Source organism: Crocuta crocuta, unplaced genomic scaffold (assembly GCF_008692635.1).
Source record: "Crocuta crocuta isolate KB4526 unplaced genomic scaffold, BGI_CrCroc_1.0 scaffold156, whole genome shotgun sequence".
In the NCBI taxonomy this organism is placed as follows: domain Eukaryota; kingdom Metazoa; phylum Chordata; class Mammalia; order Carnivora; family Hyaenidae; genus Crocuta; species Crocuta crocuta.
In genome coordinates, this window is record NW_027531308.1 from 671,715 (window position 1) to 683,779 (window position 12,065).

A 12,065-nucleotide genomic window follows, 5' to 3' on the forward strand; every position below is an offset into this window, starting at 1 on the left:
TGTATCCTCACTTCAACAACAAGCAAACTCCAGTGGCCTCAGGTGGCCTTGTTGATGGATAAGAATCACTCAACATGGCAGCACTTGTGGCAGCAGCCGTGACTCCTCCCTTTCGGTGACAGATCTCAAGCCTCTACAAAGTCCTCAGTGCTCAAATGATACATGTTCTGTTTTGAAAACAAAGAAGCCAGGATCAGCTCACCCGTCCTCAGAGGAAATTGACCATGGTTACGCTTTTGAGAGGAGCTGTTATTTTTCAGGAGAGCTTGCTGTTTCCCTGCCAGTACGACTTCTCTTCTACTTTTTTCTTCTTCCAGCGGCAGAGAAGCAGCATCTTAAAGGTCTTCCTGAAGGTTCTGTTGCAGAGGGCATAGCAAATGGGGTTGACAGTGCTGTTGACATAGCACAGCCAGTAGCCCAGGTGCCACAGGGTGACTGGGACACACTTGTCACAGAAGGTGGAAACCAGGACCATGATGTTATAAGGGGTCCAGGTGATGATGAAGGCCAGGAGGATGGCACTCAAGGTCTGGGCCGCTTTCCTCTCCTTGACAAGGACCATTCTCTTTCGTTTGGTCATTTGGTGGCTGAGGTTGGGATCCAGGCCTTTCGCTGAAGGGTCCTTGGACACTGGGAAGGAGCAGGGCATGATTTTCACCTTGTGACAGCCATTGTTGGTCTCCTGGGTCCCATCAGCTTTTACCACCAGTCGGAACTTGTAGGCCACACATTTCTGACTCCTCGATCTATGAGCAGCACCTGGGGACAAGAAGTATTTTTGGGTGTCATAGTCCTTTTTTTCAGTGTGAGCTTTCACAAAAGTTTCCTTGGTCTCTTCAGCACTGAATTCCTCCCTTGGGCTTTCCTGGGCCTGACTCTTGTAGACTACTTGGAAGACAGGGTCAGTGGTGGGCTTGTCCTCATCCTCTGAGGAAGGGTAGCTGCTACAGGTAGTGAGCTGCTCGGCTTTGGCCCACTCGGTGCTTGGGTCGGTGGCTTGGGATGGCTTCCCAGTGGTGGAGGTGCTCCTGCGGGAGGAGGACCAGGAGGCTTGGCTCCTTTCCCTCTGGGCCAGCGTGGGTTGAGGGCAGCTAAAGCAGGACCTCAGCAGAGCCTTATGAGCTGGCTTTCTTGGCTCGGCTTCAGCCATGGAGTCAGAGCCCTGGAGGTCAGCCAGGTCCTTGGTTCGCTTCTCTGTTTCCCGGTAGATACGGCAGTAGAGGATCGTCATGACAGAAACAGGGATGTAGAAGGCAGCGATGGCAGTGCCAAAAGTGATGGTGGGCTCAGAGAGGAACTGGATCTGGCACTCATCTGGTGGCACTGTCCGCTCCCCAACCAGGTACTGCCAGCAGAGGATCGCCGGGGCCCAAAGGATGAAGGAGATTAGCCAGGCCAGGCCAATCATGATGCCAGCCCTTTTCGGCGTACGCTTGGCCCGATAGGTCAGAGGTCTTGTGATAGAAAAGTAACGGTCAAAACTGATCACCAGAAGGTTCATGACGGAAGCATTGCTAGCCACGTAGTCCAGTGCGAGCCAGAGGTCACAAGCCAGACTCCCGAGCACCCAGCGTCCCATGAGGATGTAGGTAGTGTAGAGGTTCATGGAGAAGATCCCAATGATGAGATCTGCACAGGCTAAGCTGAGCAGGTAATAGTTGTTCACTGTCTTCAGCTGACTATTGACTTTGAAGGAGATCATGACAAAGACGTTGCCCACAATGGTGATCAGGCTTACCACAGCAGTCACAGCTGCAATGGTGATGACTTCCCACAACCCATGACGTTCCAAAGGCTGGTGATTTACTGGGGTGTCATTGACAATCGTTGTATTGTGGTTAGATTCCCCTTCCATCCTGGCGCAAGAATTTACATTAGGATTAAGTCTTGGGTCCTAGACCATCTCTTTCCTGTCTCACCTCTTCTTGGCCAGCATCTGGAAGAGAGGGAACTACATTAGCTCTTCACCACGGAAAAATTCACCACGGAATTTTCCCCTCACGCATTGTTTTCAGTTACAACAGAATATTAAATGTTGCCACACACATATTCAGAGCAAGATGGTGAAATCTCTGAAGTTCTGATAACATTTTTGTAACCGCATCATCCCTTTGCTTATTAGTACCAGTGCCTGAGAGCCTTTTTTTGTACTTGAAGCTGTTGCCCTCTTGTGGTTGCAGAAGGCAATTTAAAGAAGAAGGCTGGGAAGACAAGGGGGAAGGGAAAGGACAATTTGGGACCAAATTGGACCATTTGGGAGTAATAAAGAGAAGAAAGCAGGTGATGTGAAGTTACTTTACATTGCAACGCCTTCTAGGGCAGAAGCTCTTAATTTTTTTTTTAAACTCCAAGTGATAAGTACCTATTCTATGCACTGGGGAAAGAGACAAGTATCTACCTTGTATTCCGATTACTAAACATTATTGAGTTTAGTTATAACTTCAATTATTAAACATTATTGAGGTACTGTTGTGAGCCAAGACTTCATTATGACACTTCTCCCCGACTTACTGTACAAACTCTTCTTGCACGCACCTCATTTTCATCTAGAGGGTTTGAAATCTGACCCAGCTGCTGATGTCGACTCCTCTATCTATTCTTAAGCTATTTGTGATGTAACAGAAATGTTTTAAATTATCTTATTTTCCGATTACAAAGTAATATTTTATTGTAAAAGTTCAAGCAATGTCAAAATGTATAGCTTAGAAACAGGCCTCCTCTGACTCCATCTTGCAAAGGTAATCAATACTTTCTCCTTTGCACATATTAACAAACAGTTAAATACAATTATTTTTAAGTGGGTGACTTTTTAAAAAGTTTATTTGTTTACTTTTGAGAGAGAGAGAGAGAGTGAGCGAGTGTGGGGTTGGACAGAGAGAGCGAAAGAGAGAGTAAGTATGTCAGGCAGGCACTATGCCATCAGCACAGAGGCCAACTCAGGGCTCAATCTCACAAACCATGAAATCAGGACCTGAGCTGAAATCAACAGTCAGAGGATTAATCAATTTAGCCACCTAGGAGCCCCTAAATGGGTGACTTCTGAATGTTTGCGCTCTGAATTTTGTTTTTTACCTAACAACTCATCATGTACATCTTTTTTTTTTTTTAAAGATATATTGTTTTTTAAGTAATATCTTCACCCAAAGTGGGGCTTGAACTCACGACCCCAAGATCAATAGTTGCATGCATGTTCCTCTGACTGAGCCAGTCAGGGGCCCCTCAAAAATACTATTTTAATTACAAAATTCCAGGCACCATGATATGATGAAGAGAGAGTCTTCTTGATGACCCTCAAAGCATGGCATGTGGGCAATCAATGCTCTGCCTACTGGCCAGTCCTGACTCTTCTCTGATAACAGTAATTGTTATAAAGATGACAAATTTGTGAACGGTTCTGGATTTTTTTGGCTTTGTTTTATATTTCAATTGCATTTTTAGATGTTTTTTCTAATGCCTCAAATCCAATATGGAATTGAATTGATGTTATTGTCTTGTACTAGAAACTAGATTCTTCTGACTTTCTGATCTTGCTCCTTCTTCCTTCACATCCAAACGAATGCAGTACAGTTTACCCATGAAATATCCCTGACATGGGTCCCATTACGTTCCTGCTTCTATCACCCTGGCTTAGCCTTGTGTTACCTAATGCTGATAACCCCTGGGTGTTATCAGTGTTCCAAAGATGGGCAAGCATGTCAGATGCCAGATCACTAGACTGACTCCCTAGCACCTGAAAGGCCAAAGTTGCCTTACACTGTACAATTCTCTGGGCAAATTCCATCCCAGGCTGTCTCTAGTTGGCAGATCTAAGTCTCACAGTGCAAGAAAGGACCCACAGAAATCCCTTCCATTCTCCTTCATTCTATTTTCCTTCCTTCCCCCAGTAAATGTGTATTGAATGTCTTTTCTGTGACAGACTCCGATGGTGGGGGTACCAAGGAACAAGACGCTGGTGGGGTTATAGATAAAGAAACAGGTAATAAATGTAAGGGGCCGGCACTGCATGCCATAGGGCACATGGAAGGACATGGAACCCAGTTCCCTGGGAGTGGGGGAAACACTTCTTGAGGAAGAGATGTCTAAGCTGAGACTTGAAGCATGAATGGGCTTTAGCTAGGCAAAGGGGGTGTGCGGGGGTGGGCAGGGGAAATAGTGTTTCAGTCTCAGAGGGGAAGAGCTCATTTGCTAATAAGCCCAGGGGCAAAAGGAGGTATCAAGCTCAGTATCACTGATCATCAGGGAAATGCAAATCAAAACTACAATTGAAATACCATCTCATACCTGTCAGAATGGCTAAAATCAACAGCACACAAAACAACAGGTGTTGGCAAGGATGTGGAGAGAGGGGAACCCTCTTGCACTGCTGGTGGCAATGCAAACTGGTGCAGCCAGTATGGAGTATCGAGGTTCCTCAAAAAGTTAAAACTAGAATTGGGGTGCCTGGGTGGCTCAGTCAATTGAGCCTCCAACTCCTGATTTCAGCTCAGCTCACGATCTCATGGTTCACGGATATGAGCCCTGTGTTGGGCTCTGTGTCTCTCTGTCCCCTGCTCATGCTAGCTCTCTCTCTCTCAAAATAAATAAACTTAAAAAATATTTAAAAATGGAACTACCCTATGATCCAGCAATTGTACTACTGGGTATTTACCCAAAGATGCAAAAATACTGATGCACCCTGATGTTTATAGCAGCATTATCAATAATAACCAAATTATGGAAGGAGCTCAAATGCCCATCAGCTGATGAATGGATAAAGAAGAACTGGTGTGTACACACACACACACACACACACACACACACACAGAATGTTACTCAGCCCTAAAAAAGAACGAAGTCTTGGGGTGCCTGAGTGGCTCAGCTGGTTGGGTGTCTGCCTTCGGCTCACGTCATGATCTTACAGCTTGTGGGTTTGAGCCCCGTGTTGGGCTCTGTGCTGACAGCTCAGAGCCTGGAGCCTGGTTCAGATTCTGTGTCTCCCTCTCTCTCTGCTCCTCCCCTGCTCACCCACCCTGTCTCTTTCTCTCTCTCAAATATAAATAAACATTAAAAAAAATTAAAGAAGAAAAAAAGTGAAGTCTTGCCATTTGCAATGACGTGGATGGAGCTAGAGTACATTATGCTAATAAGTCAGTCAGAGAAAGACAAATACCATATGATTTCACTCATATGTGGAATTTTAAGGACCAAAAGAAATGAACAAAGGAGAAAAAAGAGAGAGGCAAACTAAGAAACAGGTTCTTAACTATAGAGAACTGATGGTAAACAGACGGGACGCAGACAGGAGAATGCGTTAAATAGGTGATGGGCACTGAGAAGTGCACTCGACATGAGCACTGGGTGTTGTATGGAAGTGTTTAATCACTCTGTTGTAAGCCTGAAATTAATATCACACTGAATGTTAACTGGAATTTAAATAAAAAGGTAAAGAAAAAAAGAGGAGGCATCAAGTTGGAGGAAGCCTGAGACATAAGAGGTGAGACTAGAGAGGTTGAGGGGGTGGGGTAGGAGGGACAGGATTGGGTTTGAGATAAAAAGAAGTCTACCTTCTGGGAGAGCTGTGTCAGCTATTTCTATTTCCAGATTCTTCATCTACTCTGAAAGTAGTCCCAACATCCAGGTGTTGGGGGCCATAGTCTGGAGAGAAGTAATAAAATGAACTGATGCTTTTTTTCTAGTCAAGTCCTCAAAATAGAAATAAATGTGTTTGGAAGGATTTAATTTTTCCACCTAATTTTATTAGAAGGTAGTGAACAATTTACAAAGACTTCTGGGAATTTGGGTGTTCAGGTTCTCCTGTGAACACAGATGTATAGCTAGGGGGTTATCCTCTCCGACGTGTTTCCTCATTTGTAAAAAATAAGGAAGTTGGATTATGGGATGCAAGATACCTACCTTTTCATGATTTAGTATATTATATAGTGTGATGGTTAATTACATGGGTCATCTTGGCTGTGCTACAGTTCCCTGTTTGGTCAAACACCTGAGTCTAGATGTTGCTGTGAAGATAATTTATAGATGTAACTAACATTTAAGTCGTAGACTTTGAGCAGATTATCCTCCATTATGCGTGTGGGGCTCATCTAATCAGCTAACGGCAGAGTCCCTTCTGTCTCCAGATTACCTTTGGATACAAGACTACAACACTGACTCCTGCTGGAATTTCTTGTCTTTTAACCTGCACTACACATTTTAGACTTCCTAAACCCCACAATCCCTAAAAATTAAAAAAAGCCTCTCCCTCTTTCCTCCCCCCTCTGTCTCTCTAATAAAAGAAATAAACACTTTGATACATGGGGTAAAGATAATTTATAGTGGCAACGTGGTCTCTTGATCATACAACTGAATCTGGCGTTGGGCAGTGTCAGGTTCAAAACCTACCTCCAGGGGCGCCTGACTGGCTCAGTTGGGAGAACATGTGACTGTTAATCTCAGAGTTGTGAGTTTGAGCCCCATGTTGGGTGTATAGATTACTTAAACAGTAAAATCTTTAAAACAAAACCCTCCTAGTTCCACTATTAACTGCATGGCTTTGAACATGTTTTAAACTTAGAAGTGGGGATACTAAGAGTCCCTATTACCTCATTGGATTGTTTTAAGGATTAAATGAGATAATCCTTAGTAAGTGTTTCCCATAGTGCCTGACACAGGGGAATGTTCACTACAAAGTAGCCATCCAACAGAAAGACATCAAAATGACTTTTCCTATTCTGGGAAAGGGTCTGAGGTATGGTCTACTAAGGGACAAAGTGGAATGAAATGACAATACTTTCACAACCTTGAATTGGTTGTTTTAGATGCTTCATGGTGCTAATGATACTTTCCCCTTTAGCTTTTGTAGCTGGTGTCCCCCTTTAGGGACAGAATGAACTATTCCCAACCACTAAAGTATAATAACCTTGAAGAAAGCCAAGTTAACAGTCTTCTTCAAAGTCTGCTCATTAGAATAGGGCTACCTCAAGATACTTGATTTAAAAACAACAACAAAAGATTCCATGGAAAAAGAAGCTGAGAAAATACCATATAGTATATAAAGCTCACAGAGATTCAGAAGACACGTGAGCCCAGAGAAGGCTGAGAGGTCCTGAAGTCAAGGACACTATTTAATTTGGTTTAACACAGAGGTGGCTTTGAGTGTAAGCTTTTTCAGAGGAATGACTGTTAGCATCCCATGGCATCTATGGAGCACAGCTGGGGAACACAGTTCAATGGGAAACATACTGAACTCAGATATCGAGATCTCAATTCACGTTTCAGCTAAAATCTTGTGATTGGAGACAAATCTCTGGGCCTCAGTTTCCCTACATATAAAATTAAGAGATTGGAAGGAATGATTTACCATCTAAAATGCTTTAAAGCTTTCCCTATAGACTTCCAATGGCAAATAGTGGACAGTGTATGAATTTTAGACCTCCACTTCCCTCTATTGTCAGCCAGAGAAACAGCAGTTAGTCAGCGGCTCTCTGGAGGTTAGTGGAGTGCAAGCAGCTCTCAGCTAATTTGGAGTCCTCAGGCTTCTCATCTGTTAGGCCGGTATAACAGTATCTTTTCTCTTTTTCTTATAGATCTGTTTTGAGGACTCCCAAGTGAGGTAATGTAGGGAAACCACCAAGTCCTATTCTGATGTCGGTTTGGGGTTGTAATTATTATAAAATGAAGGGTTAGTCTAGGTAAGTGGATCTGATCCACAGGCAGCTCATTAGAATCATCTGGGAGCTCTTAGAAAATACTAATGTCTAGACCCCAACCTAGACCCGTTAACAAGAGTTAACGGGAAGGACTTGGACATCATGTCCTTTTGAAATTCCTGAGATGATTCTCCCCTGGAGCTGTGGTGAAAACCAGTGGCCTCTCTAGATCCTTACTACCAAGGTGCAGTTGATAGATGGCCAGGCATGTTGGAAATGAAAAAATCCTCAGGACTAGAATCAGTGCTTCTCAAAATGTAACATGCTTATGCATTACCTGCAGGATTTAGTTAATCTTCAGAAGATCAGAGTTTACAATCCCTCCTTTCAGCATCCCCTATCAACAACTCCTAAGCATTCTGTCTACGCACCTGATCCATGAACTGTACTTTATTATTATTTTTTAATGTTCATTTATTTTTGAGAGAGCAAGAGAGACACAGAGTGTGAGCGGGGAAGGGGCAGAGAGAGAGAGAGGGAGACACAGAATCTGAAGCAGGCTCCAGGCTCTGAGCTGTCAGCAGAGAGCCTGATGTGGGGCTCAAACTCATGAACCACAAGATCATGACCTGAGCTGAAGTCGGAGGCTTAACCACTTGAGCCACTCAGGCGCCCCTGAACTGTACTTTAAATAGCCAGACGGAGTGTAATTGCTGAACTTCCTAGAAAAGGGCAACCATAGCTTACACAGGTGCTGTTAACATTGGAATTTTCCACCTGAAATGTGCAATAATATTTGGATCTCCCTCTGCCTTCTAAGGACATTCGAGTTATTTTTATTTCTCCTGTTTGAAATGAATACATACTTCCTTTCCAGGTTTGCTTCTCTCTATTCTTTCTATTTTCTCCCCCTGCTGCATGTTTGGGAGGATGATCTTTCCTGATTCCTAAACTGGTGGATTGGACAGATCTTGTCACAGTCAAAGGCATATGGGACATGAGGGAGGTTCCATGACTTGAAGGACTGATTTTTTTGTGTGGATGATGGTTGAGTGTGAAAACTGAGTTTCAGGCATAACTGTCTTCCATAACAAACTTCTGAACCTATAAAAGGGTTTTGAGTAAAAGATTATGTTTAGGGTGGAGTACTTCTTGTTTTTTGGCGTTGTGGTGATTACTGGGGAAGGGGGTGAGAATTGGTGGTTACTGGGGAAGGGGGTGAGAATTCTGAGTTCTTTTGTGGTTATTCAAATTTTCAAAGTTCCTATTTTCCACCACTTTATGGAGAGTATGCTTATTTCTAGGGTGCTAGCATCAGCAGAGAGCAGTCACCCCTGGTTTATTTTCCACCCCCAAATAGAAGACAATCCCAGAACAATGAAAGTCTCCTTGTTCCCAACTCTGGCAGATTGCCTCTTGCTTCTTTTTTGTCAATAAATTATAAAGGAGGCAAACCAACATAAATACCACAAAAGGCAACACAGTGTATCAAATGAATTCTTTTCCTTGAGGGTGGCCTTGATGACTTCTGAGGTTTTGCATGAGATGAGCTTAGACCTTGCTTTTCTGAAATACCTTTTTCTCTGAGCAGCTTTATGTCTGAACTATGCTTTAATGTTTCTATAGCAACCTCGGTGGAAAATGTCAATAGCATCTCCAATCTAGTGATACCAGAACATCACTATGACCAGCTCATGTTGTCATGTAGAGTATTCATGAGCTGCTCTTCCCCCAACCCCTGCTCTTCCTTTTCAAGGACAAATTGAGACAAAATAAACTTAAATACAGATGATAGCATTGGGTTAGAGATCAGGAAGAACTTCCAGTGATGGAATGTAGGAGTAAAAGGAGTTCTGAACTTACCTTTTTGTTTGTATGTTAAAGTAGGTGTATCTAGGGGCACCTGGGTGGCACAGTCAGTTAAGCATCGGACTTAGGCCTAGGTCATGATCTCGCTGTTTCCTAGTTCAAGTCCGCTTTGGACTCTGTGCTGACAGCTCAGAGCCTGGAGCCTGTTTCACATTCTCTCTCTCTCTCTCTCTCTCTCTCTCTCTCTGCCCCCCCACCCCTCCTCTGCTCACACTCTGTCTCTTTTAAAAATAAACAAAAAATTTTTTTAAAAATAAAGTAGGTGTATCTAACCTCTTTCAATTAATAGAATGCTGTCCAAAGATTTCTGGTGATTAAGAAATCACTTCACAATCTTGCTGAAGCAATATCTGGGCCAGAATTTTAATGCAATGCATACTCTTTTAAAATTTCTATTCTTGGGGTGCCTCGGTGGCTCAGTTGGTTAAATGTCCATCTCTTGATTTTGGCTCAGATCATGATATCACAGTTCATGAGGTCGGGCTCTGCGCTGACAGTGCAGAGCCTGCTTGGGATTCTCTCTTTCCCTCTCTGCCCCCCCACCCATTCTCTCTCAAAATAAATAAGGTTACAAAATTTACTCATTTTAAGAGAGAGAGAGAGAGAGGGAGAGAATCCCAAGCAGCCTCTGCACTCGCAGGGCTCGATCCTCCAAACTGTGAGATCATGACCTGAGCTAAAGTTGGATGCTTAACCAACCAAGCCACTTAGGTGCCTCCTAAATAAATAAACATTTTTTTAAATGAAAAAAAAACCCCACCTCATTTTAAAAATGTTTATTTTTTGAGAGAGAGAGAGAGACAGAGCGAGAGAGAGCACATGTAGATGCAATCAAGGGAGGGGCAGGGAGAGAGAGGGAGAGTGAGAATCCCAAGCAGGTTCTGTGCTGTCTGCACATGATCTGTGAGATCATGACTTGAGCCAAAATCAGAAGTCAGATCCTCAACCGACTGAGCCACCCAGGAGCCCCGTAGGTGACATACAATATTATATTAATTTCAGGTGTACAACATAGTGGTTTGAAAGTTCTATATTTAATGAAATGCTCACCATGATAAGCATAGTTACCATCTGTCACCAAAGTTATTACATTATAATTGAGAACACAGTAAGTTCTAATTTTTTATTTTTGTTTTTTTAAGTTTATTTTTAGTAATCTCTATATCTAATGTGGGGCTTGAACTCATGACTCAGAAGATCAAGAGTCAGATGCTCTTCTGACTGAGTTAGCCAGGTGTCCCCTCCATAATAAGTTTTTAAAGACATTCTGTGCTCACTGTGCTAGATTCCATGGGAACGTATAAAAGATATACAGTAGTCCTTGAAGTAAGGGAGTTAGACTTTTATAGTTCTAAGAAAAAGAGGAAAGGAGAGTGAGGTTGAGTCTTTATATCACAACTGTGTGCCAGAAGTCTTATGGAGCACATCAGGTGATTGTATTTTCAGTGTAAGATAGGAAAACGGGTGGGACTGCTTTACAAGAAAGCATGAGCTGGAGCCATCCATGTATGCACTGTGCCCACCAGGCCTTGGAGTTGCCTGGGCGGGTCTCCTCCTGCTGAGATCAATCTTGTCTTGTTATTCCAGAGTGCTGGGTACTCTCATTTCCCAGGAGTGCCATGACATGAAACAGGTTGGGAGGTGCTGCCAAATGGGTTTATGTGAGAATCTGGAAGACTGGGAGCTCCTGGCTGTCTTGTCCACGTCTTCCCGACACACTTAAAGGCATTGTGTATGTATTTATTTTTGAATTCTGAGGGTAGTGTGTTGTTCCGGAAGCAGCAGCAAGACAGTGAGGGGAGGTGGGAGTGATGAACTGTATCAGATGAGGTGCGTGGAGCCTGACGATTGGACTTAGTTACATGAGGATCACAGACAACCTTGAGAGGTCATTTGGTGAAGTGGTAGTGGTGAAGGCCTTGTGGAGCGGATGAGCAAGTGAATGGAGGACTTTGGAGACAGCGCCACAGAGAAGTCTATAGAGCTTTGCTACAGAAATCCATCAGGAAACTGGATTAGGATGTGGGACAAGAGGTCTTTTTTGTTTTATTTTTTTCTTAGAAAGGCAGAAGGATAGCATGTTTACATGCTACTGTGAACGATCCATTGGGACGTAAAAACTGATGTGCAGGAGAGGGTGGGGGCAGTTGCTGGAGAGATGTCCTTGAGTAGGTGAGTGGGGAGTGGACTCGGTGCACTAATAGAGGCCCGGGCTTCACAAGGAAGCAGAGACCTCTTTGTACTAATGGGAGGGGACACGGCAGGGTAGACGGGCACTGATACAGGTAGTCTGTGAGTAATGGCAGTGGAAATTCTTTTCTGATTGCTTCCATTTCACTGTGAAGTAGAAAGCAAGGTCAGCAGTTGCGACTGGAGGTGGAGGCAGAGAGGAGGGGGCAAGTCATGAATCTTGTATGTTGGGAATTTGCCCCATTCATTTTCAATTGTTCTGTGACTCCAGCTCTAGAGGCCCAGGCACCGCACCGTTCTGACCTCACAGGAGGTTCACTTGCCCTTACCTTCCCACCAGGTTGCAGGCTGAGGGTTCTGGGCTGAAAGGGGAATTCTTGC

The 12,065-nt window shown here is 43.8% G+C and overlaps 1 protein-coding gene across 1 annotated transcript; it reads right to left on the minus strand.

The window, feature by feature from the left end:
* Window positions 1-256: 256 nt before the first annotated feature.
* CHRM5 (cholinergic receptor muscarinic 5) lies at window positions 257-1,855 on the minus strand. The gene has a single exon (XM_077771668.1). The coding sequence runs from the start codon at window positions 1,853-1,855 to the stop codon at window positions 257-259; it is 1,599 nt and encodes a 532-aa protein (XP_077627794.1).
* Window positions 1,856-12,065: the final 10,210 nt, after the last annotated feature.

Coding starts and splice junctions, on each gene's coding strand:
- CHRM5 (XM_077771668.1), bottom strand. CDS start 1,855: ATGGAAGGGGAATCTAACCACAATACAACGATTGTCAATGACACCCCA.